We start from the raw sequence: 23,486 nt of genomic DNA, 5'->3' as shown, positions 1-23,486 counted from the left end.
CAAAAATAATCTTACAATTCGCAGGCAAATTTTATTAATCCACGCAAATATTTATTGACAATGATTTTTTAATTTTTATTAATCAATTTTAACATATTCCATGTGACTTTATACTTTGTATAAAAAAAGGGTTGAACAATTTAAATTTTTATCAACTGCAGAAAATTAATTTACTCTTAATTTTCTGCAGTTAAATTTTCAAATATTCATTCAAGTTTCAGAGCCTTAAATAGGCAAAATGAATTAACAATAATTTAATTCAAATCACTTTGCCTTGTGATTTTTTTAAAATTTAATTTTTCATGTAAATGATATTGTTTTTTGTTCAAGCAGTGATTTAAATCTGTATTTTTTAAATTCATATTTTTGAACAATAATTTTTCAATGGACACGAATGATATGATTTTCAAGCACGATATGAATTTTTCAAAATTAAAATAATGTTACATTAACAATTAATCATGAAATAATAGAAAAAAAAAAATTAAATATTTGATGAAAATAAAAATTCCATATATATTTATATAAAAATGTCAAAAATTGTAAATACAAAATTGGTTTTATTTGAAAATTAAAAATTATTAATTTACCTTGAAGTTAAATAAAAAAATTAATTAATTATCTGTTGTTATATATATTTCGTTTCTTAATTACTAAACTACACAGACATATTTTTTTTTTTTTTTTATTTTTCTTTGTTAGTATTTTATTTATTTTTTGTCTATGACTTGTTTTTGTTTGACAAGACATTTTGACATGTGTTGATAAGTGATAAACAATTTTTTTTTTTTTTTTTTTGTTTATCAATTTCATCTTGTTATTAATTTTATTATTTATTTTTCAATAACATTGAGACTCACATGTCTTTCGTAAGTACGTCCTCGTATTTTTAGAAAATAATAAAATTGATAGAAACACAATTCTTTGAAATAATAAAATTTTTTTTATTTAAAATTCTTGTCATAAACTCGTTGCATTTGTTATAATATATTTTTTTTATTCATAATATGTTTGTTTTATTCATCATTTGCTTAATTCAAATTTTTTTTAAAAATATTTATTAAGAAATAAATTTTATATTATAAAAAATCAGCATAAACTAATGTTAATTCCTTTTTTTTTTCTTTTAATTAAAGAATCATTATAATTATTATTTTATTGTGAAAAAGAGGATAAAAAAATTTTTTTTTTAACAATTCTTTATGTGGCTAATTAATTAGTTGTTTTTAATTGATTGATTGATTTTTTTTTATATTTTTTTTTGGCTTGATAACTAGGTAAAAATTTAAATTAAATTTCTCATTTTTTGGAGAATCGATTGTTTAAAGTACGCACTTGTTTTTTAAAGCTCTATGTTATTTTTTTTTTTAAAAGCTTTTTAATAATTTATATTTATAATAATAGAAAAATTTATTGGCAAAAATTATATTTTCTTTGTGCGATAGATATAAATGATTTTTTTCGTCAATTTAAATAAAACAAAATGGCAGTTAAAATTATATTGTAAGAATCTAAAATTAATAATTGCCAATAGTACATTTTTTTTTTAAACTTGAAATAATATAATACGAATATTTCATTTAATTATTTTTCAGTATTATCATACCGATGGAAGCTGATTTTTTTTTTAAAATCCACAAAAAACTCACACTAATTTTGTGTAAATTTATAAAATTTTAGATTAAAAAATCTTTTACATTTTTAAGTTACTGTGCATTATTTTCATTTGTATAAATTTTTTTCCTCAACGACAATTTTAAAAATCATCAAAATATTTATTAATTTCTCTGTACTATTTTATTGGAGACATAATAATTTTAAAAATCTATATTTATATGAAAAACAGTCGTTATTGCTTAAAGGAAAAAATGGCACTGATTGCTTGGTAAAAAAAAAAGAAAAGAAGAAGAAAAAAATAGTAACTCGATAAATAAAAAATAAACAAACTAATAATAATGATAATAAAATTGAAGAAAAAACGAATAATTAATTAAATGTCAATGATTGTTTGTCATTATGAATAATCGAGTTACCATTATTGATATAATTATGACAATCAATTTGTTGTTTTTTTTTTCGATGATTCTTTTGGTTATGCATTTTAATATTTTTATTATCTCCAAGTACTGTTGTCATGTAATTACGTGTTTGTAATATAATCTTATTTTGTTAGGGTGGCACATATGGTGGTGGTTTTCTGTATGTTGGTGTTGGTTTTGGACGATTTTGTCTATTATTATCTGAATTACGTGCAAATGGTGGTGGTGGTTGATATGGTTCTTCTGAATGTCCTTTTGGTAGCATTGGTTCATCAGCACCATCATCAGATTTTTGATATTCCGGTGGTGGTAATGGTGGTTTTTCTTCTTTTAATATTACTGGTGATTTATTACCTGGATCTGGTTTCTCTTCTAATTCATCTTGAAATATAACTGGTATACCTTTACTACGAAAACTTTGACGTTCATCATCATGCTCACAAACACTCATTTTACCACTTCTTCTACGTTTATATAATACAAGTGCAATAATACCAGCAAATAATAACATTGTTGATATTATTATTGCTGGTAATATAAATGTCATAATATAATCATCATATGTACTTTTATCAATTGTTTTAGCATCATTATTATTAATATTATTATTGTCTTCATGTGTAATAGAATTATCAGGATTATAAATATTTGTCATTTGACCAAGACATTTACCAAGTGGTGTTCTATTAATTTGTGATACTGGAAATTCACTTCCCATTATTCTAAATACACTTGGTGATACTGTTTTATCTGATTTTGATAATACTGACATTAATCTTATTATTTCATCATTTGGACATGGATCTGTTGATAGTGTATTATTTCTCCATGTTACAACAGTATTTGTTAATAATTCATTTATACTTTTTAATTCAATCATACTTGTGTCTTTATCATTAAATAATTCAGCTAATTTTTCAATAAATGTACGTTTTTGTAATGCTGAATTTGAAAATATATCATATGGCACATCTAAATTCATTGAAAATTCAACAGAATAATTTTTTTCTTTTGAATTATGTATTTGTACAATTAAACCATCATTTGCAGTTAAACCTGTGAAAATAAAATGAGAAAAAAAAAACATTATTAATTAGTATAAAAAGAGAAAAAAATTAATTAAATAAAATACTGACCTCCTTTATCAGTGACAACAAGTAGATATTCTTTTCTTGCATTTCGTAAATCTTTTTTCATTGGTATACCATAAAATTCTTGATTTTTACTATCAAATTGTAACCAATCACTGGCAGGTATTGTCATACGATCACCAGTTAATAATGACATTTTCATATTTTTTGCTGAGCCATCTTCACGATCATAAAATGTATCAGCAGGTACTTTAAATACTAATAACTGTCCAACAGTTGCATTAACATGATCAACTTGATTTCTTGGCATTGGTGATTCATTTTCTCCAGTAAATTCAGGTTTTGATATATCTGGTAAATTATATTCATCACATTGACCATAACCCTGTGATATAACACGTTTAACACTCATTTCTGGTGAAAATATATCTTTTAATTCCTTACTTGGTTCATTTGAATTTTCTTTTGAAACTAGCACAGACCATAATTTAGAAATATCATATTTTGGACAATCACTACTACGTGGAGTACTATCATTTGTCCAAGTAAATATAAATTGATCTGAATCAATAGTATCAATTTTAAGTACTGTTATTTGGCTTGTATCAACATCATCATATAGCCGTGATAATTTTTCAACAACTTTTATTTTCCAATCAACATCTTTTGGAAATTCACTGGGTTTATCAATTTTTAAATAAATACTTAATTGATAATTAATTGCACGACTTAATCTATGCTGTTGAACTTGAATTGTAAGAATGTCAGATACATTGAGACCTTGACTGTCTGATGCAACAACAACAAAACTATTTTCATATTTAGAAATATCTTCGGCAAGAGGAAGTCCATAAACTTCTTGTGTTTTACTGTTAAGTTGGAACCAGCTAGATGAATTTATTGGAATACCCTGGTGGTCAAGCAAGCTCAGTCGTAAATTTCTTGTATCACCATCTTCCAAATCGCTAAATGTATCTGCTGGTATAACATGACTCAATAATTTACCAGCTGTGACTGATACTTTTTGCAATCTTTTATTTTGTCTTGGTGGATAATTTGTAACACCATAATTAACAGTTGTTGTTGTTGTTGTTGTTGTTGTTGTTGTCGTTGGTTCTGGTGTTGTTGTTGTCGTTGTTGTTGATGTTGTTGTTGTGACTGTCGTTGGTTCTGGTGTTGTTGTTGTTGTGCTTGTCGATGATACAGCTATCATTGGTGGAAGTATTGTGGTTGATTGAGCAGGTAATGATTCAGTTGATTCCGTTATCTATATTAAATTAAATTTAAATAATTAATATTCTAAATAATCAAGTATTTAAAAAAAAAAAAAAACAATAATTCAAAGATATATGAAATAAAAAAAAAATAAAATAAATGAAAATTAATAAAAATTTTCTCTATAATTATTTTTAAATAATAATAAAGCATTAAAATAATAAATACTATTGTGTATGTATGTATAACAATGAACAAAGAAGAAATCCATGGAAAAAGAAATAATAAAAGTATTAAAAATAAATGATAATAATAATAAAAAAGCATTTATAAGCCGTTGAAGCATTATTACCTCGTCCATAGTAACATTGATATCCTGTTTTTCCATTGAGGTTGAAACAGTATTTACCAGTGTTGTTGTTGTTAATTGAGTAGTTGACAATGTATCATTTTCATTTGAATTTAATATTGTACTTTCTGAATTACTATCAATATCATTATCATCAATTTTATTTGACATTGTTGTTGTTTCCAAAATAACAACATCAGCTTTTGTTGTTTCTTCACTTGTTGTTGTTGTTGTTGATGGTGCAGTTGTTGTTGATGAAGATGATGAAGATGATGATGAAACAATGTCATTTGTATTTGATTGATTCATTGTTGTTTCAATAATCGGTGATGTTGATGATACAAACTGTGTCGTGCTCGTCATTGTGGATGTTGGTGGTGGTGTTGTGGTTGTTGTTGTTGATGTTGATGTCGTTGTTGATGGTGTTGTTTGCGGAATCGTTGTCTGTGAAATTGTTAGTAAATGCGATTGTTTGCCATGAAGAATATTTATTTGTTAGTTACAAGTTTTAGAAAAATTTTCATCAACTAATCTAATTAAAATTATGTAGTTAAATATAATTTTTCAATTTATATATTTTAATTTTCCTAATAATTTATATTTCAATTTTAAATAAAACTCATTTATAAAATTTTTTGATTTTTTTTTCTTTGAGTTATTAATTTAATAGAGTTTTATTTAGTTTTGAAAAAAATTTAAAGACAAGTAGAATAAAGACAATATACAAGAGAATAAAGTTTTGATATTTGTAATGATTCTAGGTAATATTTTTTTTGGTATTTTGAAAAGACAAGACTACAGGTAAATTGAATGCATGAAAAAAAAATTATAGCCATTGATAATTTAGAGGCTTATAAAGCTCATTTAACTATGCAATAAAAGCAATTTACATTTGAAATTATTTAATTGAAATTTGATAATATAAAAATTATAATAACTCACCAATTTTGATGCTGGTGTTGTTGACAATGACGATGTTATATTATCCATAGCTTTTTCAACTTCTGGACTTAGCACAGGAGAAAACATTTCTTCCTCATCAATATCTTCAATCTAATAATTTAATAATAGTATAAATATTTTACAAATATTATTTATTGATTAGATATTAAATTTGTAAATAATAAATACCGTTGTTTCAATAACCTTTTGTTCTTTTGATGCATTGTTATTTATATAACTATTGTCCGAAGAAGAAGGATTATTTTTAGGCTCGATGTCAATGGGATCTATTGGTTGAACTGTAATTCCTGGATCAGTGATGTCTGTCTCTTCTTCATCATCATCATAATTTTGTGCATCATCATCATCTGGATCTATTTCTTCACCATCATCATATCCAAATCCTGAACCAGTTTCACGACGATCACGAAATGAATCACTCAAATAATTTTTTTTAACTCTTAAATGACGAGATTCATCGCTTGATTTAATATATTGTAGATGTTTTTTTAAATGATCTTCAACATTTTTATGCATCTAAAAAAAATCAATATTTATTAATTTATTCGCTATTTATTTTTTAAATTATATTATTTATTTTAATTTTTACCTGTCGTTGATGGTTGACTGAACGTTTTTCTTTTTGATGATATTTATTTCCATGATTTTTTTTCGAATTTAAATATCTATTTTTCTTATCAAAATTATTATAAATCGAGTGTCCATTCTGTAAATATAAAATAACAATTAGTTTATTTATTTAGCCATTATCACAAAAAAATTTTATTGACATGTTAAAAAAATATTAAATAATTCAAAGCTAAATTGTGATGGACAATTATAAAAAAAATTTCTCTGACGCATTTATCAATTGGCATCAATCAGTAAAATGTGTCTGACAAAATAAAATTATTATGATTTACTTCACTCATTACCAGAGTAAATAATAAATGCAAAAAAAAACTTTAAATAAAATTATTAAAATTAATTATTAATTAAATAATACATACTTTGTGGAATTTTTTTGGCATCAAATTTTTCAAATGACTTCTCTTGGAGTATTCAATTGGTACATCATCATTAGTCCGTTGCTGACTAGGATAACCATTTGATAAAACAGAGCTCAATTGTGATGGTGTCTCACCAACAAATTCAAATTCATTATCTTGAAAATTTATTGTCAGCACAAAAGGCAACAACAGTACGAAAGTAATGATTGACTTCATCTTTGGAGTCGTGTAGAACTTTTAATCATACATACTGTGTTTATTCTGAAACAAAATTATAAAAAAAGCAAATTATTAATCATGTTTTTTATTAAATTAAATAAGACAGGATGTAATTTTTCATTTTTCTTTCACCTACAGAATAAATATTATTTAATAAAAGAAAATTGTTATAAGCAATGATGAAATTCACCCACGAATTATAATCAATAAAAGGTTATGATGATGATGCCAAGTTTACGTGGGACATATTATTTTTCTTATGCAATTTTATCAACAAATGCAAAATCATTCTGTTGAATAATAAAAAAAATTATTTTACAGAAATAAAATCAACTCTTTCATAGTCTATTAGCATTAATAGAAATGCCCCAATTTATTTATACAATTGTTTTTAATGAATCGAAAAAATTTTTATAAAATATTATAATAATGATAAATTGAGTAGTTCAATGACCTATTTTGTATGGGTAATCAAAGAAGCTGACGTTAAGTAGCTTACTATATAATCTTTTGAAAATAAAAAAAAATTATATTGTTTATTTTTCATGTCATGTGTCAAAGTGCTGATAAAAATTGACAGTGTGTTTATGTATATAGTCGTTTATTATTTTTTTTTTATATTTAGTGTCAATATATATTTTTGTATTTATTATTTTTGTCTATTAAGGTGCTTGATGGATCATCAGTTTACTTTATCGATTAACTTCATCTACCAATTAATTTTATCCTACATGACAAAATTTTGTTATAAGCTTTCAATTATTTTCATGGATTAATAAATTATCAATTTCATCATTAAATCATTAATACGTTATTAAAATTTTTATATATTTCATATACTCAATGAATGTTTATCTTCAATATTTTATTTAAAAAAAAAAATAGTAAATAAAGTTTAAATAAAATTAAAAAACATTTAGTCAATGAATTTTTATCTTAAATATTTTATTAAAATAAAAAAAGTTTATTATTTAATTTGTTTTATAACTTGATAAAATTTTTATCAAGTTTCTTTTTATAAAAAAATGTATATTTTTAAATTTATCAGTTTGTTTGTTGACAAATAAACAATGATTACTCATTATTTGGTCATCAGAAAAAAAAGAAGATAAAAAAATATACAGTGATTCATTTGTTAAATAATAAATAATTCCAACACTTGTCAAGTAGAATTTATATACACATTTACATTTACATATGTAGATTGAGTATTTACCAAGTGTTTTAATAGCAAAAAGTAATTTTTTTTTTTTTATAATATTTAATGCCTATTTTATTTGATTATTATTTTTAATTCAATGCCTTGTTTAATGAGAGAATAGCAAAAAATTAAAATTGAGTTTATGTCATTTATGTCGACACACCACTTGATGTTAATTGTTGCAAATTAACACGATAAAATATGTTGAAATTTAACAATATATATATGTAATTTTCAAGTCATTGAACAACAAAAAAAAAAGCTTTTTTTTTCCCTTTAATTTTTACAATTAGAGCATGGTCGTTTTGTAGTTATTCTAATTAATTTTAGCTTATATATTTCTACAGAAATTAGACGAATAATAATGGAAAAATAAGTTGGAAAAATTAATTGTTTAGAAAGTTTTTAGAAACAATTTAATTTGAGTTTATAAATTTCGAAAAAAATTAAGATAAATGACAATACAAAAATTAATAAAAAAAAATAAATAAACTTTTAATTTTTTGAATTAAATGTTGATTTAATTGGGTCTGTTTTCAAGTTAAATTATTGAATATTATAATGAGAGCATAGGCAAAGATAAAAACGATAATAAATTATTATAATGGATGTATGTACATATTAATTTTAATTTAAAAAAAAAAAAAGCTATTGTCACGCTGATTTTGATAAAATAGCTTGAAAGTTTTGATTGTAAAAAGAGGCCATCTGACAAACTTACATCTACATCAATATTCAACTCATATTATGTGAATTTTGTTTGGTTTTTTTTTTCCTTTTTTATGTTAGAAGTTAAACAATAAACCCTTTGGAACAAGTTTCATGCTTGACGGGCCAATTGTTGTCGTTGTTATCGCATTACACTGACTATATATCACTGAAACACACTATTTAAGTTTTCGAAATTCTCTTTTAACATTCTGAGACATTTTTTTTAAATACACAAACACACAGTATATACTCGAATTTCATTTGAAAACAAGAATCCAATTGATGCCAATCAAATATCAATGGAAAAAAAAATAATAATAAAAATTCGACAAAGAAATTTTAGAGAAACAAAAAGAAGAAATATTGTCAACCTTAGAATGTTCAAAAAAAAAAAAAATTTATTTTTTATACCAGAATTTAAATTAAATAAATGATAGATTTTGTTAATTAAAAATTATATTTAAATAGTTTATCAAATATTGTTATCGATGACAAAAAAAAAACAGTCAATTTAAAAAAAAATGGAAATTGTGCTACTCTGGTAATATATTTAAAAAAAATATAAATAATTGAAATTAATTATTGTAATTTTTAGGATAATTTAATTTTGATGTTATTTAATTAATTAAATAATAATTCAATGGAGTTTTTGATTTTATGAGTGTTTTTAACAAGCCCCAAGAGACACAGGAAAATATTTAATTTCTTGTGTCACTTTGGTAATGCTTAAAATACAAAAAAAAAAAATATAAACAATTGAAATTAATTACTGTTACTTTTAGAATAATTTAATTTTGATGTAATTAAAGTTTTGAAAATATAATATCAAATATATTTTGATAACTTATATTATTTAAATAATTTAACAAAAAAAAAAAAAGATGCAAATATAAATTTTAAAATGTCTCGAAAGAGTAATTTTCATGGCGTGCAATGGACACCTTCTTGGCAACTTTTTGAGACGATAAAAAAAGACGAAAACTAGTTAATCTTTCTACAACGTCAAGTAAATTCCCACTGCGGGACTCACAATTTTAAAAAAGTACATAAAAAAATAAAAATACATATAAAACATAACTCAAAATAAAAGCAACAAAAAAATAAAAAATAAATAAAATACACAAGTACATAAAATTAAAAAAAAAAAACGAAATATTTGTTGCAAATTTTAATGTGTTGGTATAACATATATACATATAATTTCTGAAGGTCTTGAAGGTCTAGACATGACACGTAATTTTTAGCCTGGTTCCTTTTACTCAGCTAAAACACTTGCAAAATACTTTTTGAGGTTTCAAAGTGATGGTACTTGTTGGTGTATTAAAACTGATGGTAATTATTCTCACTCGTGTTACGCTAATTTGTTGAAAAAATCCAGGTACACGCGATTGCCATAAGCGGAGATGATCAAAAAGCAGAGCTTTTTTTTTTTCTTAAATATAATTATTATACATCAAATTGATCGATATAAATTTCATACAAAATTACTACACCAAAATTTATCACAAGTAGCTTTAATAAACAATCACAAAAACCATATTTTTTTACATCATGTAAATTAATTAATTTATTTAACAAAAATCAACTTTTTTTTGTACCAAAAAATAACGAGCTTTTTTTTAATTTTTTTTCTGTATAAAAATATTTACTTCATTAAAATTTGAATAAGAAAAAAAATATTATGCATATTTATTATGATACTGAGTTGTTAAAATTTAGATCAAGTAGTGTACTTGAAAAAAAAAAATTAAAAAAACTAAATCAGCATCAAATGGAAAAGTTTAAATGTAAAAAAAATTTTATTTAGTTTGTTTTTCTTTCACCTTTAGAGAACCTTTTTATCCCTTAAAGTTTTACTCAAACTACCCTTTTCTCATCACCTTGGTTTTTTTATTTTTATATTTATTCTATCATGTACCAAGCAAATACACACATACACAGACAAAAACACCATCAATATTATTTCGTGTTAGTACAGAGTACATGAGTAAACGCGCATTCAACATTCAACCCCTTGAACCATGCTCTCACTTTTACCAAACACACCCACACATACAACCCCCTCAACTTCCGGCAATACCGGTAAAACGATTTTTTTTTTTTTTTTTTTTTTCTTATGAGGGTGCAAAAGTCTGTCTAGAGAATGTAAAAATATTTGCTCACAGTGTAAAAGTTTTATCTCTCGTGAGATTGCAATCTTTATGTATTATTTTTTTTTTTCTTTTTTATATTTCGATTTTTATTAACAAAGTAATATTTTATTGAAAATATTATTATATATAAAAAAATTATTATTTTTATCATTATAAAATACTAAAAATACGTAAAATTTTTTACAGACAAAACTTTTTTTATTTCGAGTATTTAAAAACTCGATAGAAAAATTTTATTTACAAAACGAAATGTTGAATTTTATACAGTAAATTATAGAGAAAAATATTTGATATTTGTTGATTATTTTTAATTAAAATATTAGGTTTAAAAATTTGATGAAAAGTTGAGTCATCGATGAAAATTTTAATTATTTAATTATTTCAAAATTCAAATAATAATAAAATAAAATTATCACAGTTAAATAAATAAAGCTTTTTTTTAATAATTAATTTTTTATAAATTATTAAACAGCTATATAATAATAATAATAATTATTATAAAGCTAAAATTGTTTGTGGTTTGTTTAAATATGTCATCAATTGACAAGAAAAAATAAAAAAAACATAAAAATTAAAGTGTAAAATTAAAATGCGACATGATAAATTATGGCCACTTTTCATTTCTCGCCCACAATAACATATGCAATAAATAATAATAATATTAAACCAACATTTGTAGGTTGTTAACTCATCATGTGTTGAATTTCTCGCGGTCTAAATACCACTCAGATGATATAATAATTTAAATGAAAAAAAAAATTAAAATAATACAACTAAATTACCAACAAACTAAACAATAAAAAATTATAAATTAAAATAAAATTTATAAACAAATAATATTATGTACTAATAATTTAAAAATATTTAAAAGAGCGTAAACAATTTTTATGAATATACAAATTTTTTTTTTCATTTCAATTGATAATTTAATATCAAAAGTTTTTTTTATTTTAAACGTACTTTTATGAGTACTTGAAATATCATAAAAAATTTTTTTTTACTATCTATAAATTCTTGATACAAATAATCAAAGTAATAAATTATAAAATACTTTTTGAAAGGTTTTATTATCAATAATAATAAAAGCAGATTAAATGTATAATTTGGAGAAAATACATATAAAAGTAGAGTATTTAAAAATATATTTTAAAAATTATTTGTAGCTCAAACAAAAATGCAGCAACTTTGACTAGATAATTTCTAACTCACAGTTAAATTAATATTTAAAAAAAAAATTTAACCAGAAGCCATGTGGTTTACTTGTACGTTATAAATAACGATGATGGAATACACAGACACATTACACACTTTACCCATTTGCCAGATAAGACAAAGTAAAAAAATAATCGAAATAAAATTATTTGTCAAATGGCCTTTTTTCCGAATAATAAATAAAATATTTTTTCCCCAGTCAGTCATGATTTTAATACCCAAAAACATGATAATAAAAAATACAAAAATAGATAATTTTCCAGTGAACTATTTTGTTCTTAAATAACTTATATTTTTTCTCAATAAAATTTTTAAAATAAATAAAAAACTTGACGTTCAAATTTAACACAATTCTATGAAGAAAAAAAAATACATTTTTTTTTATTTTCTCATCGTTAAAGTCACGATAAAAATATATATTAATTTGAAAAAAAAAATCCATTTTGTTTAGACGTTTTCAAATGACTAAATTTAATTTATTTATTTTGTGAGAATCGTGGTTAGAATGAGTCACTTATTAAATGTATGACTAATTTTCTTGAGAATTTTTTAACGAAAAATTTAAAAAAGAGGGATAAAAATTATACGAGTTTTATTATTGGTTTTTTTTTTAAATAATTAAATTATTTTCAGGTGATAATGTTATCGCTTTGATAAAAGTCAAATTTTTTTAATCTATATGATTCAGTAAATTTGATAAATGAATGTAAAATTTATGATAAATAAATCATAATTATTTTTTGGACATTCAAAAAGTATCTGATAAATACAATCGCATATGGAATTTAATTTGCATAACATGTGTTTTATATGCAACAGTATATATTTTTTATTTTTTTTCAAAAATTTTTTATTTAATGCTTAATAAGAAAGGCGGTAAAGCCAAAGACACAAATAATTAAGAAAAAAGAGCTAAAAAAAATACAATAGAAAGTTTTGCACATGTGGCGCATCTTTTAAGAAATAAAGCCGCCAAAAAATGACTTTTTAAATTTATATAAATTAATATAATTCACAGAGTTATAGAAAATATTTCTTTTATACATATTATAATTTTTTATAATTATTTTATCTCAATTCAGAATAATTAAATTAATTTTTATTTTATATTTTTTCTTTCTTTTCTTGAAAATTCAATTAAATGTAAGTAATTTAATTTTTTGTATTATTTTTAAAACTTTCAAGAGAGAATTTCATTATTGGTAAGTTCGTTTTCAGCAAGTTTAACTTTGTCTTTGTTGAAACTTGATAATGTAATAATGATAATAATAAAAGGTCAAGAGAATTATGAAGACAACTAAACGGTAATGACACTCTTTCTGAGTTGACTGAAAAAAATCGATATACAATAATTATAAGCTAGGATTTTTATTATTTTTTCCTTATATATAAGTATAAGCATACACGTTTTATTTATATTTGAATAGAAAATTTTTATGATGAAATTGGGAATTTTTGAAATGGTCCAAAAGGGATAGGGGTTGCATTTTAATTGTTTTTAATTTTTTCAACTATGATAGAGTTGAGCTATCCTCGTAATTTTTTTTTTATTAAATTGTCTAGGATCTACGCTATTCTAGGAAAAAAAATCGGAATTTTTGAAATGGTCAAAGAGAGGAGTAGGGGTAAATTTAAAATTGTTTTAATTTTTTCCTTTATGATAGAAATTAATTTATACTCAATTAATTTTTTTTTTTTATTAAATTTATCAAAATTATTCAATTAAATCAACCTATCCCTCTTTGACCATTTCAAAAATTATAATTTTTTTTTTTCAATTAACTTAGATCTTAGACAATTTAATAAAAAAAAAATTACGAGGATAGCTCAACTCTATCATAGTTAAAAAAATTATGTAGCGAACAACCCCTGAATTTGTTCTTTTTAAATACCATGCAACTTACTCCAGGGGTTTTTTTTTTTTTATCGATGACTTATTTGGGTATATTCATACTTCATCAATAATTTCTAATACTTTTTATTAAATTTCATATCATTTCTAATTATTTATTCAAGTCGGGGCCTTGGAACCCGATTCATTCCTGGATCTGGAGATTTAAGACGCTAGCTTCAGCGTCATGTTATGTTTCATAATCAAAAAAAAGAAAACTTGATCATTTTTTTGATGAAGGACTTGGAAAGTAATACACAAGCCGAGCCTGTATGATTCAGCGTTCCCAAAAAATAAAAAAATATTAAAATCAGAGAAAGTGTGTACGAGACTTAAAATATATACAGAAAATCATACAGTTAAATTTCGAAAATGTACTTTTAGATTATCAAGGCAAAATACGACTTTTTAAAAACCAACATCAAGTGCACCAACAACGAAAACTTAAAATGTTATTTTTATTTTTCCCATTTTACTTTTTTAACAATACGCTGGATATATACTTTCTTTTCTAGATTACACTTAAAAAGAATAACACAGCAGTTTAATAATATATACAATTTCAATTGTCATCAAATTTTTAAAAAATAAAATAACAAAAAAATACTTTTCATCAAATAATTTATGTGATTTATAATTTATACAACAAAAAAAAAATAATAATTTATGTAAAATAAAATATATTGACTTATATTTTCGCTCCCAGCACCGATAAACACGGAAAAATAAAAAAAAATCACAAATAAATTGAAACAATACACTAAAAAAAAAAAAAAAAATAATCAATAATAAAATTCAATATACGAACAATACGGTTCACCAGAAATTAAAAAAAAAAAAAAAAAAATTTCCATACCACAGAGTCTCAAGATAATTTTACTTTTAGTCTTGAAATAATCATGAATCATTTTCCAATAATAATAATAAGCACAAAAATCAGGTCAAACACATGGTCCGTTTTTTTTTTTTTTATTTTCTCAACACTCCCAATATCAAATGAGTTGAATAAATCATCTCCATTTCAAACAGATTTAAAGTATATTTTTTCATGAAGAATAATAAAATAAAAAAAACTAATAAAAATACAAAATAAAATAAATAGAATAAAATATTTTTGAGGTTGTTGATCTTGTATAAATTTATAAATTATTAAAATTATTAACAAACAAAACAGTTAGCTACAAATGTTAATAAAAATAAAAATTATTTGTCATCGAGCTAGTACTTTTTTATTGATTGATAATAATTATTGATTGACTGATGAAATTATTTTATTTATTGTTAATCATCTGGAGTATAAATAAACAAATAGATAGTTAATAATAATTTTTTTATTGTATAGTTTTTCATATACTATATATATCGTAAATAATCTCCCTCTTCTTATCATCCAGCTTTTATTTTTTTTTTTTATCAAGAAAAATATGGAATGATAAAAGTTTGAATAATTTATGGAGCTTATTTTTAATAATTTTTTAAATATTTCTTTTGAGGTTTTACGTGTAAAAATTTATAATTATATTTTATTTATAAAATTGGATGATTTTCGATGAAAATATTGGAGTAAATATATTTTTTTTTCTTCATTATTTTTGGGATATTTTAAATTCAATATAAGAGTTAAAAATTATCGCAGAAAAAAGAAATCAATACTGTGAATTTATGAATTTAAATTGTTGTAAAAATAAATAAAATGAATTATTTAACAATGTCAATCAAAGTTTTTAAAATAACCTAAATATTATAATTTTTTTATTACTATTAGAGTTTTTTATTTTTAGCAAATGGGTTTTCGACATGCCAGTTTGCTTGATTGCTATAAAAATAGTCATAAAAATTTAAATCTTTATTGTCAATAACATATACGTTTAGCTCTAACGAAAAGAAAAAAAATTATCATATTTATTTGCACAGAACAAAATGAATTTTAAAACTTTTAAATTTAAAAAAAAATAATAATAATTTTTTGTGTTGTAAATTTAACAAGTTTCAGAGACAACATATCTTCAAAAAGTAAAATAAAATCAACTGATGTAAATAACAATAGAGATATGAAATTTTTAAATAAAAAAAAACCAAGAAGGTATATTTTTTTTTGACGTTATTTTTTGGTATCTTGGTTTTAAGTGAACACAGTGTATATAACTCGACAAAACTCATATCAAAAACGACGTTCACAATTCAAATTTTATTTACCAAGCAAATCACATATTAAATATTTGACTTTGATATACTTATTTATCCTCACACATACAAAAAATAATTTGATGAAAATATATAAAATTTACTATTCACATTTGTTATTTATTTAAATTTTTATATCTTTTTTTATTATTTTTTAACTCTCAGACACAAAGGTTCAATGAACTTTTTATTTTGCATAATATTAACCTTTACAAGTCAAACTTCCACGATAGATTTTCCATAGAATATATTTTCTTTTTTGTTTAAAAAACTTTTTCCATATAAATTAATTCAAAATCCATAATTAAAATTTTTTTTTTAATTTTCTTTTAGCATACTTTCACCTTTTATTATTTTTTAAAATCTAAAATACCTTCTTTCATTTAAAAAATATAAAAGTTTCAATTAAAAAATAACTATTAAAAAAAAAATAATAATAAATTTACTATCAAAATAAACAATTAAAATAAAACAACAAAAAAATTAATGTTAAAATTTTTTTAACTCAAGTTGTAAAATATTTTTTAAAAAATTTTTTAGTGTATGAAAATTAGAAAATTGTTAGTTAATAAAATGACGAAAGAAATCTGTCACAAGTTGAGATTCACTGATTATTTACTCTATGTTGTATAATAATAATAATAATAATAAAAATAAAAAATAAAAAAAAATAAACAAATGTAGTAGGCAGGAAATGCACACCGGTCACTTGCAAATTCTTGAGTTCATGTATATCGACTTGCAAAAAGAAGAAGAAAAATAAAAAAATATATAGAAGGTAAAAACAGTGACTGCAGCAAAACCATACACATATATGGATGCTTCTGATGAGATCCATTTCCTTGAAACATGTGATGTGCATATCAGGATTTTCATGTGTATCTGTGTGAATGCACTGTAATAATAATGGATAAGGCTAGTCAAACACATGGAAATAACATCTAGACAAAAGAGAAAAAGACCCTTGTTTTATCATATCAGTAAAATAACCTTCCTCTATTTTCATTTTGATATACACCATCAACAATATCAAGACACTGTTTGTCGTTGTTGGCTTGTGTATATATATCAACTATAAATATTTAAATTTAAATGTTAGCTATTTAAAAATACAACTAACACAAATTTGGAATTAAAAAAAATTAATTAAATTAAAGCTTGCAATTATTTTATAATAATTTTTATGATTATTAATTATTTTTTTATTAAAAATATATAAATATTTAAAGTATTTTCAAGTTGATAAAATGAACTTATATGAAATTATAGCATTTTTATAAGTTGAATAAAAAATTAAAAAAAAAATATTATCATAATAATAATAGCATTTTATTTATTTAATTTTAAAGAAGAAAAAATTTTCTATTGACAGTGAAATATTAAAGGCCATGTTGACAAAGAATAGATTTTTTTTTTTATTTTTTTTTAATGAAATATGAAACGTCATCAGCTGTTTTCGACAGGAAGGAATTAAAGTCATCTGCTAAATCGATTTATACAACATTTAAAATGCTAAAAAAGAAAAATATATTTATTTAAAATTTAAAAAAAATAAAAAGTCTAAATATTAATGACAAAATAAATTTTTATATTTATTTTTGTACATGTATTTAAATATTTAAAAAAAATATTTGTTATTTAAATTATAGACTTGGAATAAATAAATAAAGAAAATATGTAAATTTATTAAAAGAAAAATGCATTTATAAAAAAAATTTATCTTATATTTTTATAAACATATACACACATGATGTTTAAACATAAACGAAAAAGAACATGTGGCTCTGTGGTGGCATTGTGCTGAGACTGAAAGGATGAACCAGAAGAAATTTTGACAGCTGGTCCAGTATACCATTACAATTTACCAACACAAAAAAAACCATTCATATCACCAAGAGCTCCAAAAAGAAAAAAAAAAAAAAACAAGAAAATAGATAAAAAAAAAAAAAAAGACATAAGAAGACCTTCCAACATTTCAAAAGGACAAAAGAGAAACCGATTTAATACTGGATCAAAAAATCTCTAATATATTTTTCGACATAAATAATTATTTTCCCTTGTCAATAATACACTAAACTAAAAAAAAATTTTTACTTAGACATTAAAAGCTGATTAGCCAGTATAAACTCCAAAAAGAAAAATTAAAAATTAAAATTAAAAATCAAGTGACATTTCACTTCAAGGTAAATCGAAATTTAAATACTCGAAAAATTATTATGCAATATTATATATTTTTTTAAATAAAACTTGATGATGATAAAAATGTGAAAATAAAAATTTAAAATGCCTTTGTGATTTAAAAATGAAAAAAAAAAAAAAAAACTGTCAAGTATTTAGAGGATATATAAAAAAGGTGTATTTATTTTTGAGGGTAATAAATCTTTTGAACAATAGGAAGCTTAGTAAATAATAGAGCATAATAATCAAAAAATAAAAAAAGATGATAATAATATTTAAATAATAAAAAATTAAAACGGAAGGGCAATGTCCTCAGTGCCCAACCCTGAGGGCATTGTTAGTTGCTTGATTAAAGACCTATTCTATGAAGCATGAAGGTAATGTGTGTCACAATGAGAATCGAAATATTTCATGTTGTTGTTAGTTGGTTGGTTGCATCAATCTAGTGCATGTAATGCACTTTATTATGACATTAATATTTAATATTTATATATTTTTAAAATATTAAAATCAAGTACGTTCATTGAACTTGATGATTTGTCAACAGAATTAAATTATTTATCACACGTTATTTAAATTTGTAAAGCAGAAAAAAATTAAAATACTCCAATGTGTGATATTGTTTTGTAATTTAAAAATTATATTCATTTTTTAACTTGAAAATGTTTTTTGGAAACTAGATTTAAAAGAAAGGGAATTATTTATTTTTTTTTATTTTGAATATGGTTTAATAAAAGTGAATAAAAGCTGAATAAAATATTCTATTATTAGTAAAATGTAGAGAGAAAAAAAATACAAAAAAAAAAAGGAAAATGTGGTAACGTTTTGGAAACAAAAGTTAAGTACATGCTTACCATTTTCATGAACACATTTACACGTTTCTTGAGTATAAAAAAAGGGTATATATAAAGGAAAAAAAAAAAAAATGAAATAAAATAAACTGAAAAGTTGTATCACGTGTATTACGCTCATTTTCTCAAGCAATTGTTCACCAAGAAGGATAATAGCAGGTCAAAATACTACAAAATAGAACACGATTTTTAAAACAGATTTTTTTTCAACTCAATTTTATGATTATGTGCTTTGTATTTTCTAAAAATAACTCAAAGCTATTATTGTTACCTTCATTTTTACATAAGACTATTCGGGCTATGAAAAATTAATTAATCATATATATTTTTACATATTTTATTTATCTAATTTTATCAACAACAATTGATCAATCAATAATTAAATTTTTTTGAATAATTAAATACATGTAAAATTTAATATTTACATTTAAAAAAATTAATGGCAATAAAATCATCAAATAATTCCATATAAATTTAGCTAAATTTGTGCAAAAATTGAGAGCTTAAAAAAAAATTAATTTTTCAAATAATCAAAGACTGTCAAAAAACAAATATAAAAATAATCATTAAATTATTTAATAATTTTTTAATATTTTTATCTAAATAATTCATATACATATAGTATAGTTAAAAAAAAAAATAATTAAAAACTATGAAACTCTAATGATACCGCAATTAATATGTATCAATTGATAAAAAAAAAAAATTATCAAATCTTATGCAAAAAAATGGCAACAAAGATTTTTAATTTTTTTAATTTTCATTTATCAAAAATTAACATAGTGTGTTGAATGAACACACTGAGTGTCATTTTGCTTTATGTAAAATTAGTAATTAGTACTCAATTATACAATCATCAAAACATAAATTATTATTTCAGCTTAAAAAAAAACACAGTGGGTCCGTCTATTTGCTGGAACTGTTAATTTTACCCTTGCCTATTTAATAATTTCGAGTGTAAAATGTGTTGCATAATTTAGTCGAGTTTGTATATTTTTTTTTTTGGGTCGATCAACATGCTGATATCATTAAATTAAGTATAAATTTCCTTTTTAATTTATTTCAAGTGTATCTCATATATTTCAATGAAATTTATTATATTTTTTAATACTCGAAACATTTTTTTTTTTTTATCATGTCAATTTAAAAATCTATATTTCATTCGTATCATTTCATCAACTCGTTTTTTTTTTTTTTTACATATCTTATTGCTTTAAACTCAAATTGACTGTCAAAAGAAATAACTAAAAAAAAAACCAGTGCACTGGAAAAATATAGAATTTTTTTATTTTTATTTTTCTCAATGAGATATGAAAAAAAATAAATAAAATAAAATATCCATACATCCATAAGAAAATTTTATAATAAATAAAAAAAAAACGGGAAATATATAGTCATGGATTTAACGCTTCAAGAATTTATATGTACTTGAAAGACACTTTATTTTAAATCCTAAAATCCAAGCTAACTTTGTGCTTAAAAAAAAAAATATTTAATTCAAATATCTATTTTTTTTTGTATATTTAATTTTCTAATCGTCAAAGCTCTTTGATCTTTTATTATAAAAAAAAAAAAAATGTTTTTTTCTTTTTTGGAGTATAATCCACAAAAATATATATTCAACCAAGAGAAAAATAATTTTTATAAAAAAAATATAATTAAATTAAAAAAATTGTATATTTTTATTTTAATTTCATCAAGTACTACTCAGCATTTTGGAGTATCCTTGTAATTTGTCGCTGGTGTCATGTCACTTACCGTGTTCAACCAAGCAATTTCTCCAGCAATATTCTCCAGAAATCAAGCAGTTGTTCTTGTCTCAACTCAACCTCTTTTATATATATTTTTTAATTTTATTATTCTCGTGTTTACTTCACTCCTATATGTTTTTTTTTAAATTCTATTTTCAAGTCTGTCTCTAGCAAACTTTCAAAATAAATATATAACACTTAAAAAAGTTTACAAAGCACACTTCACAAATTGGAGTTAAAACTTTCTTTTTTTATTTGTTAAAAAAATATTTATCCGGTGTTAAAAAAATCAATTTCAATGATGAAAAAAAATAATAATATTTAAGATTAAAAGTTAAGTGTGTAATGACAGTTGTGTTTTGATGTGAATATTTTGGAGTTGATGATATTTGTGTGACGGAGAAAATAAAATAAAGGGTGTGTTTATAAAAATACTGTGTTTATTGTTACTCTGTTGGAAGATGGTAACAACAATAAAATTAACAGTATATTTTTAATGACAATGAACGCGTTGATGCCGAGTCAAGACTGGAGTCGAGACGGCGTACTGACGACCTCCAACAGCGTCCATTTTGTTATCCCCACCCAATCCAACCAGCCATATTTAAAATTACTTTACGCGGGATAATTTGAATTGTGAAATTTTTTTTTTTCATATTATCATTGAAATAAATATCATAATAATAATATTTATTATTATTACGATACAATAAAAATATAAATTGTTTATTTTATAAATTAATTTGAAGAAAAAAAATATTTTTTTTTTGTTTATTTATTTATTTATTCATTATTAACAAAATATATGAAAAATTAATAAAAGTATTTTAAAATAGTTTTATTTGTCTTGGTTGTGTGGTTTATATTTAATTTTTTTTTTTTTTTTATTCTGGCTATTTTGGTTGTGTGCCAATTTTCCAAGACCATCTATAAAAAAGATTCACTCGAAAACACATTGCACTCTGTTTTTGCATACTTTAGAAAATAAATGTTAAAATCTATTTATAATTATATTCAAGCGTACAAATTTTCATCGTATTTTTATTTAAAGTTTTGTAAATTATTTTTAATATTTAATTTTAAAAATAAATAAATAAATGTAAAAAAATTTTACATTATTATTTTGTCAATAAATTATGATTATAATTATTTTTTATTCCAACTCAATTTGTAAACATAAGTTTGAATGTTCTAAAAAATGAAGGTTTTTATTTTTCTACCTGAATGAAAGGTAAAAAAAAAATTAATAGCCGATGATATAACAGCTGTGATGAATAAAAATAATACCCAGTCTTTTTTTTTTTCTAATTTATTTAATTTTTGTTTGGAATATGAGTGGGTGTAATTGATTGATGATTGATTGAATTTTTTGAATGCTTAGAGGGTCACGAATTATTGGCAATGATGGATAAAAATTGTGAGAAGGCGTTGTATTTCTTGATGGAGAAATTAACGAGCGTTCAACAATTAACCCGGTTAAATGATGACAAGCACGCGATATTATAAAGCCAATTATTTGTATGTACACTGCAGATATATATTTGTTAATATCAAAAAAAGGTTGTTGACCGATTAAATATCAACATGTATTTTTATTTAAAATTATATATTTAAATTCAATCATAGGATTTAAAAATATATATACAGTAAAAAATAAAAACAAATTTAAAAATATTATTTAAAACTGGCTATTTTAATTAAACAAAAAAAAAAAAATATTATTACGTAATGATTATAATAACGATAAATCGTTACACTCGATAATTCACAATATAAATTTTTTGACTATAGCAAATGCTGGTTGAAATTGATCAATCACATGTGATTAAATGGAGAAAAAAAAAGTGGGTTAATGCTTTGGGATGCATGGTTAACGACTCGTTGACATCCTCTTGTCTGATGACGATGATGATGATGATGGGATTGACCATGATGTCTTTTTGCCTGTACTCATCAGGTTTGTTGCTTTTTATTTTTATTTAATCCCCTCACACCACCCCCCTTGACAACCGCAATACTGACTATCCCATTAGATCACAATTTTTTATTTTAAATTTATAATCGTTTTCATTTTATTATTTTTTCATTGTGTTTGTTTAATTACTGGCAACGTGTATGAAATAATCATCAAAGAGTCAAAGAGTATATTAAAAGGTGTGGCAAATTTTAACAATAAAAATAAATAAACAATAAAAATAATTATATAAAAAATATTATAGTGAAATTTTTATGATTTAAAAATATAAAATTTGTTTATTGTTATTTTTAGACGACTGACAAATAAGCCATTAAATTCAAATTAATTTTTTAATAATAATATAAATGGGAAAATTAAATTTACACTGTCATTTATCGTTTCGAAAATTATAAATAGTATATTTGGATATTGACTCAATGGATGGAGAAAAAAAAAAGTAAATAGCTTATACTAATCCAATTTTCAACAGATATTCATTCGATAAACTGTCATCATAATCAATAATAAATTA

At 22.3% G+C, this 23,486-nt stretch overlaps 1 protein-coding gene across 4 annotated transcripts; it reads right to left on the bottom strand.

The window, feature by feature from the left end:
- Window positions 1-1,713: 1,713 nt before the first annotated feature.
- LOC122860421 (dystroglycan-like) lies at window positions 1,714-21,530 on the bottom strand. 4 transcript variants are annotated; one of them, XM_044164229.1, is made up of 8 exons: window positions 21,005-21,530; window positions 6,647-6,907; window positions 6,247-6,363; window positions 5,826-6,173; window positions 5,637-5,747; window positions 4,698-5,138; window positions 3,176-4,397; window positions 1,714-3,095 (listed from the first exon to the last, which is right to left on the bottom strand). In XM_044164229.1, the coding sequence occupies exons 2-8, from the start codon at window positions 6,860-6,862 to the stop codon at window positions 2,170-2,172; spliced, it is 3,381 nt and encodes a 1,126-aa protein (XP_044020164.1). In that variant the 5' UTR covers window positions 6,863-6,907; window positions 21,005-21,530; the 3' UTR covers window positions 1,714-2,169. The 4 variants fall into 4 exon arrangements, with proteins under 4 accessions (XP_044020164.1, XP_044020165.1, XP_044020167.1 ...); XM_044164230.1 differs by having other exon boundaries at window positions 5,841-6,173; XM_044164232.1 differs by lacking the exon at window positions 4,698-5,138.
- Between the last annotated feature and the right edge of the window lie 1,956 nt (window positions 21,531-23,486).

Source organism: Aphidius gifuensis, linkage group LG1 (assembly GCF_014905175.1).
Source record: "Aphidius gifuensis isolate YNYX2018 linkage group LG1, ASM1490517v1, whole genome shotgun sequence".
In the NCBI taxonomy this organism is placed as follows: domain Eukaryota; kingdom Metazoa; phylum Arthropoda; class Insecta; order Hymenoptera; family Braconidae; genus Aphidius; species Aphidius gifuensis.
Note: the sequence above shows the minus strand (reverse complement) of the source record. Positions and strands in the feature narration are given on the sequence as shown.

What these genes read in the sequence shown, in the direction of transcription:
- LOC122860421 (XM_044164229.1), bottom strand. Translation starts at nt 6,862, where the DNA reads ATGAAGTCAATCATTACTTTCGTACTGTTGTTGCCTTTTGTGCTGACA. An exon ending in TCAATGTTACTATGGACGAG is followed by an intron (nt 4,398 to 4,697) that starts GTAATAATGCTT and finishes AATTTAATATAG; the next exon opens with ATAACGGAATCAACTGAATC. An exon ending in TGTTGTCACTGATAAAGGAG is followed by an intron (nt 3,096 to 3,175) that starts GTCAGTATTTTA and finishes TTATTTTCACAG; the next exon opens with GTTTAACTGCAAATGATGGT.